The following is a 7,838-nucleotide window of genomic DNA, read 5'->3' as shown; positions in this document are numbered from 1 at the left end:
GACAGCCTATTTTTTGTATGCCCATGCCAATAGTTTAGAATCATGGTAAACAGTGCAGCAGGGAACAGAGTTGTGATTTTATGGTTACATTGAGGCTACAAGTTTTAGCTGCCCAACTTAATTCAAGAAATTTTGAAATCAATGTGAATCCAAGCTATTCCTTTAATTTTAAAATCAAGGTATAATTCATTCAGATACAGAAGAATGAATAAGTACAGTGTGGAATACAGTTGACCCTTGAACAACATGGTTTGAAGAGTGTGGGTCCACTTGTACATGACAGTGTTTTTTTTTCCAAAAATACCTATACTGTTTTTGATCCGCAGTTGGGAGTCCACAGATGTGGAGGGCCAACCATATGCATTAATCTACACCACCGGTTTTTTTTTTTTTTTTTTAGCTGAGCCATCCTGCTACCTGTTGGCAGCTCAGCGGCAGCTCACCTCAGGCCGGGAATCGAACTGCTATTGCTCAGAGCTCAAACTCTTGAGCGAGCTCTTAACCAACTGAGCCACTCGGCCGGCCCTATACCATTTTATATAGGGGACTGGAATATCAACAGACTTTGGTATCCACAGCAGTGGTGGTCGGGGGGATATCCTGGAACCAATTTCCCATGGATACTAAGAAACAACTTAGGTTTTGGGAGAGTCAAAAGTTATAGGTGGATTTTTCACTGCAAAGGGATTGGTGACCCAACCCCTGCATTATTCAAGGATCAACTGTACTTATACAATGGAATACTATTCACAAATTAACATGAATAGAGTTACATGTACCATCATGGATTTCAAAAACATATTAAACAAAGAAACAAATTGCAGAAAAAGACATGCAAAATGATACATTTATATGAAGTTTAAAACATGCTATATGATAAACTGTTTAAAGCTGTTACATATATGGTAATAATATAAAATAATCAAGTGAATGATAAGCACTAAATTCAGAATACTGACTGCCTGGTGAGGAAAGGGAGGGATAAAAGGAGAGGAAAGGGACTGAAGACAGATGATAATGAACTTTAATTGTATCTGTACTGTTTTATTAAAAATCGAAACTAAAAATGGCAAAATACTAAGACTTGACAAAACTTGATGGTGGCTACACAGATAATACATTCTAGTGTTCTCTATATTTTCATATGTATAAAATATTTTAAAACATAAATTTAAGAATAAATTAGTTCATAGAAGAAATCCAATGAAAAAGTCAAACTATATGTTATGCTTAAGTTACTCTGGGGCAACCAAGTCCTAAAGTTTAAAAATGATTCTCAGGCGCTGGCTGAGTGGTGCGTTGGTTAAGAGTTGGCTTGGGACGCCAGCTCTGAGCAGCAGGGCCCCGGTTTGGATCCCACGTAATGGTCAGTGATGCTGCACCCTCTCCAGCTAAGATGGTGAACAACAGCTCCACCTTGGAGCTGGGCTGCCGTGACGCGCCGGCGACGGCGTAGGCTGCAGCAGGACTGCAGTGGGCTGCCGTAGCTATCATGAGTGGCTGGCAGCCAGCGTGAGCGGCCGGTGGCGTAAGCTGCCATGAGCGGCCGTCCAATGCCAGGTGACCGATCTGCCTCAGCAGGGAAGAGCACAATGATCACAATACCAACATGGGCCAGTGAAGCGACGTCCTCCACAACTAGACTGAAGAAAAAAAGGATAGCCACTTGTCTGTTCCCCTTCCCCAATTCCTCAAAGCTGTTCCCTCCCCCAATTCCCCCAATAAAACATTTTTTAAAAAAATAAAAACGATTCTCAGAACAATACCTTTTCGATAGTCATGAGATTTGAAGATACCAGAGATTCCACCAATCCTTACACCTCGGTATTTTACTACACCTGCCAAACCTGAAAAATTACAGTTAAATAAGATTACTACAGGCAAAAGCAATCTCTTTACTAACTCAATGAACCGTTTAGTAGCCTAGAATTCCATGCAGTCCTAATATTATTTGAAAATTAAGCATCATGATGAAGCTACTCTTTTACATAGCAATATGCCAACAATATATAAGGTAGACTAGGAAGGGGAGGCTTAGAAGCAGATCAAGCAAAAGGCTAAGCAGAAAGAAAAAAACAAATGAGATAGGATGTAGTAAGAGAGAAATAGGCATATTGGTATCTAATGGAATATGAAGGTTGGTGTAGGGGGATGGGGAAAAGTGTCCTATGATAGACTTACATTATACATCTGAAAGTCAACAAGTATAAGGTATAAAGAAACTACAATTTCTATATTTCATTTCTGATTGATCATCTTCAGACAATTTCACCTTTTCGTAATATTGCAGTTGTCAAAGATGATCAATCAGTAATGAAGTAGAGAAATTAAATTCCTGAATTATGATATCATTAGTAGAAACACCTATAAAGATTTAAGCAAACAGATGAAAGGACTGTATAGTTTAAAGGGACTAAAACTAAACCTGAATCTAACCAGGTCTATAAATCTAAATGCAGATTATAGACAATGCAAAGGATAAAAGGAACATGTTAAAACAACACAAGAAATCCCAATACCTAAATCCAGAATGCTGGAAATTCTACAAGAAAATTTTCTTCAACAAATAAGTGGCAGGAGGGTGGGGGAAGAGAGAGAAACAAANCCACCGCACTGTATTTCTGAAGCTGATGTTGAATAATAATGTATGTCAACTATAATTATATATACATATAGTCACGGGATGTGGAGTAGAGTGTGGGAATGGAGTCAGTGGAATTGTAATAGATAAGCATGATATCGGGGGTGGGAGGGCAGTAGATAGGGGGAGGAGGGTTGTTACTTTGTGAGGGTGAAAAGGATAACTATTGCATTGTTCTGTACACCTGAAACTAACAATAAAAAAATTTTAAAAAATATCTCTCTAGACCCAGCTTCACTCTGTTACCTCTTCTGCTTAGGTTAGGACCTCATCTGTTGCTTAAATAGCTTCCTCTGCCTCCTATTTTACATTACTCCAATGCATATGTAAAACTGCTGCCGAACTCATCTTTCTAAAATGACAATCTGATTTCATCACACCCCAACTTTCCCCGTTACCTTCTGGTGGAAACCCAGACTCCATCCAGAGCACAGCCCAGAAGGCAGTTAGGATCTCGTTCCGTCCAGCTTCAACACTCACCGCACCTCAGCCACGGGATCTAGCTGCAGTTCCCCGAAAGGCACCATGTTACCAGGCCTCTGGCCTTCGCACACCCTGGTCCCTCGTCCTAGATTACCCTAATAATCGGCTTCTTCCTGGCACCAACAATCCCTTCGGAAAAGCTTCTCTACCACTTCATCTCTCTGTCCACATCCCCATCGCACCACAGTCTGGCTCAGGTGCTCCCACAGTACGCTAGCACTTTTAGTCACAAACTTATTACACTACTTTATCATTGCTTGCTTGTCTCTTTCCCTCACTGGATACTGAGTTACTCACAAGAGGAAAGTTATCTTTGATTTCTTTCTCTAGCTTTACAACTGTGCAAATCCCATAGATGTTCAATAAGTGTTTGTCAAGTGAAAGAATAAATATTGTGTTTTCTACCTGATGCTGCATCAAGGCTGCAAACTTCACATGAAGGTGTGCGGAGAACCAGTAAGTAGGTTTTAAGTGCTCTAAAAGCTCTGAGGCAGCAGGACTTCCTAAGGTGTTGTTTTCCACCTCTTGTCGGAAGAAAGATTTAGTCTTCAGAAGTTGCTTCTTATTTCCATAATGATATATACTTCTTGGCCAATCATGAGATAAGAATATGTCCATAGGCTTCTTTAGCTTTAACAGAAAAAGAAAACTCTTAAAAACAGATTAACCACAAGCAATCCCCCTCGCCCTTCCTTCCACCACCACCTTAACATGTATCCACTTAGCTCTCTGAATTTCTGTGTAATTCATTCTAAGGGTACTTTCTTATTTACATAAGGAAGTCACAGAAATACTGAGCTGCTCACTCATGTAGGTCAAAGGAGACAGCTTTCTCTCTGCCTCACAAATCATCCTACTGCATTCTTTTTTTTTTTTTAAGCTGAACCATGCTGCCACCTATTGGCAGCTCAGCTCAGGCTGGGAATCAAACCGGCGACCCTGTTGCTCAGAGCTCGCACTCTTGAGCAAGCTCTTAACCAACTGAGCCACTCGACTGGCCCACAAATCATCCTTCTTTTCCGGCAAGGCAGGTCAACAGAGACACACTTTGATTAGACTGCCAATCAGCTATGGTCTTTAGCAGTGTGTTTCTAAAATATATAATAACCATTGTTCTTTTCCTTTTATGGTAAAGAAATTACTGGCTTTAAGATCCAGAGACACTAGATTTCATGAGACCTCTAATGTAAATGATACACCCAAAAGATATACCCCACTTTTTTTCCTAATGGACTCACATGGTACCCACCAAAAAAACTGTTTACTTAATAAGTTATGTTTGAGGTATTTAAGGTGGCTGGTGTCTTCATGGGGGGAGGGGGGTTGTTAAAAAATATATTCCATACTTTACACATCCCCAGCACCTTCAACTAATCTGAAACAAACACTTGAAAAACTAAATTAAAATAACTTCAGTGTCTGAGAAAAGGCAAAATATAAGACAGAGATGACTAACCACTGAATAACTGGTATGGGCAACAAGCGCCATGAAAATTCAGAGAAGGGTGATGGCCTTAAACTAGAACACTGGTTGGGAAGTGGTATCTAAGCTGGGTCTTCAAGGACTGGTAGGATTTAGACTGGTGAAAGGAGAAAAGCACTCAGAGTGAGGACTTGTTGTGAATAGGCAATAAAGAAATGCCCATGAGAATCCTTATGCTCCCAGCGCTGTGATGGATGGGAAGGGCCTAAGTTCACTCAGGCAGACTCTACCACTTAACTACTTGGCAAGTCTTGGACATGTTACTTACCTACCTGAGCCTTGGCCTCTCATTCTTAATGTAATAAAGTTGAAGTAACACCTACCTCATAGAATTTGAGTGGTGATGATATGAAATATCGTGTGAGAACGGCTTAGCCCGGTGTCAGGCATTTAATGGGTTCTCAAACAAAAAATCTGGTTTCACCTACTTTCCAGGTAAGCCAGTGTTTCAACACCATCTTCACAATTTTCCCATTATCTCCTGTCATCTTTACTACTATTTATTTTCTACTTAATACCATTATTTAAAATAAAATATTTAATATTTTCTTTAAAGTATCACTTTATTCCAGTACATATTCATTAGCCTTACCCTAAGAAATAATATCTGAAATCATGGATTAAATGTTATCTTACTTACTAAAATAAATGTATAAAAAAATTTAAATGTTCATCTATGTACCTCCTAAAACCAACTCGAGACCCAAATTTTAGAAATACTGAATTAAATTCTTCTTGGAAGTAGTACACCAAAATGATCAAAATACATTTTGGTACAGAATTACTTTTAACATTTTTTCAATTCTGCTGTAATGTACTTTTTACATACCTGCTTTAATTTATACACTTCAATGTTTCTCACATGATATATACTCCTTATTGTAGCTGAATTATAAGGGGGGCACTCAAAATGACCTTAAATTGAAGAAGAGAAATAAGCTGTAGTCAGTACCTTTAAATGCTGCAAATACAAATACATACTCGTATACACACTTCCCCAAAACTGTTTTTCTTCACTGCTTTTGGTTCTTAAAATTTTATTAAAAACACAGCCCTTAATATGTTGGTATTTTCTACTAATAAGTGGTCCCAAACTATACATGTAAATAATCAGGGTGCTTGTGATTTTTTTAATTAAATTATATTTAATTTTAGAGTACACTGTTTATTAGCAGTTTAAAGTTTCAAAGATACTATCAGAAAAGTAAAAAGTGGTCCTCCTAGAGAGCAGACCAGTGGATGCCTAAGGCTGGATGGGAGCAGGGGTTAACTACAAATAGGCAAAAAACTTTTAAAGATGATATAAATGATCTAAACCTGGATGGTGGTAAAATCTGGATGTATAACTCTACAAATTGACTAAAATGATTGAATTGTATACTTACAATGGTATATAAATTTTACCTCAAATAAAGCTGTCAAAACAAAGGGAGGGGTCCTCCTACTCCTGTCCCCCAGCCATGAGTAACCCTACCTAGAGCCAGCTAGTGTTAATCAGGTTTTGGTATTTTATTCCAGGGATATNTGGGATGTGATATTTGTACTAAAAAAAGAAATCACTGAATTATGTACTTAAATGAATGAATTTTATGGAAATTATATACCAATAAAGCTATTTTTAGAAAAGTGAACTGTCAGAAAGAAACATGGCAGGGGGGAGGGGGGTCACAAGCATGAAGGTCAGAAAAAAAGTGACTCCCTAAAAGCAGTGAGATACATGGAGGGAAAAAGACAAGGAAGCAAGCTATGGGACGTCCCGCTGAGGACCAGGTATCAATTCAGTGCTGATGAGGAACTAAGAGAAGTGAAGGCACAGGGATTACAGGCTGATGTTGGCACCTGGGCAGTTCTGAAGAAAGGTGTTCTTTGGTGTTAGTGAAGGGGTAGAAAGAGAACACTGGCCAAGACAGAGGAGGTTGGGGAGCCAAGAAAAAGGGATCAAATATGTCATTCTTGCAGAGATAAAAGTCTCTGAGGTTGATAACAGAAGATGGAGTGTGGGAAAAGTAGCAAAATAAAAATCCAAGAGTGTCAGGAGCCCTAAGAGACAGAAGAGAATAACACAGGCGTGGAAAACGTGACTGTTAACGAACAGGTGACTTGGACTTTGGTACTGGCCCAAAGGAAAATAAAAGGAGTAAGCTTGCCTCCTTCTCCCAGTGAAACTGAGGATATGCCCACTCTAGGAAGGGCCTACAGGAATGTTTCCAGGGAGAGCCTTCCAAACCATGTTTGAGGAAAACCGTTCAAGTGTACATCTACCACAGAAAAGTGTTAGGTCAAGTAAGTTCTGGAAGCACTGCACACCACATGCCACTCTTGGAGAAAGGCCACACCCATTAGTACATTAAAGGCTCAGAAATTCTATAGAAGCTTCTGAGATAAAATCTCTAACTCTGTTAAAGATTTTCTAAACGTTTTCCCTTTGAAACACGTTATGGGAAAGTCAGAGTTCCGTCAGAATTGGAGGTGAAAGAAAGAATTGCATATTTCCATAAAAGCCTAATTTTAAATATATATTTATTTTCTACCTCCCATCTAGCACCATCATCCATGCAGCTAACCCAAGAAAAACTCTGGGAGCCATCCTAGACTCTCTCCTTCCTCTGTCACCAAATCCTGAAGATTCTACTTCCAAAATCTCTCTAGGGCTGGCTGAGTGGCTCAGTTGGTTAAGAGTTCGCTCAAGAGTGAGAGCTTTGAGCAACAGCGGTTCGAGTCCCGGCCCGAGCTGAGCTGCCGCTGAGCTGCCAACAGGTAGCAGGATGGCTCAGCTAAAAAATAAAAGAATTTAAAAAAAATTTTTTTTAAATTGGGGTAAAGATAGTCTATTTAATAAATGGTGCTGGGAAAATTGGACTGACACATGTAAAAAAATGAAACTGGACCACCTCCTTATGCCATATACAAGAACAAATTCAAAATGGATTAAAGACTTAAATGTAAGACCTGAGACCATAAAACTCCTAGAAGAAAATATAGGGTCTAAATTTGCAGATATTACTCTGAGCAATGTTTTTACTAATACATCCCCATGGGCTAGGGAAGCAAAAGAAAAAATGAACATATGGGACTACATCAAACTTAAATGTTTTTTCACAACAAAAGAAACCATCAATAAAGCAAAAAGGAAGCCTACTGAATGGGAGAAGATATTTGTCAATGATATACCTGATAAGGGGTTAATATCCAAAATATATAAAATGCTCATGCAACTCAACACCAAAAAAA

General features: G+C 39.0%; 1 protein-coding gene across 1 annotated transcript in view; it reads right to left on the bottom strand.

Annotated features, from left to right (window-relative positions):
* The window catches only part of DBR1 (debranching RNA lariats 1), a 24,466-nt gene that overhangs the window by 10,241 nt on the left and 6,387 nt on the right, over positions 1-7,838 (bottom strand). The window contains 3 exon segments of the mRNA XM_019663905.1: positions 3,530-3,754; positions 5,437-5,525; positions 6,970-6,980. Of these exon segments, the coding sequence (XP_019519450.1) occupies positions 3,530-3,754; positions 5,437-5,525; positions 6,970-6,980 (325 nt within the window).

This window comes from Hipposideros armiger, unplaced genomic scaffold (assembly GCF_001890085.2).
Source record: "Hipposideros armiger isolate ML-2016 unplaced genomic scaffold, ASM189008v1 scaffold_410, whole genome shotgun sequence".
NCBI lineage: Eukaryota > Metazoa > Chordata > Mammalia > Chiroptera > Hipposideridae > Hipposideros > Hipposideros armiger.
Note: the sequence above shows the minus strand (reverse complement) of the source record. Positions and strands in the feature narration are given on the sequence as shown.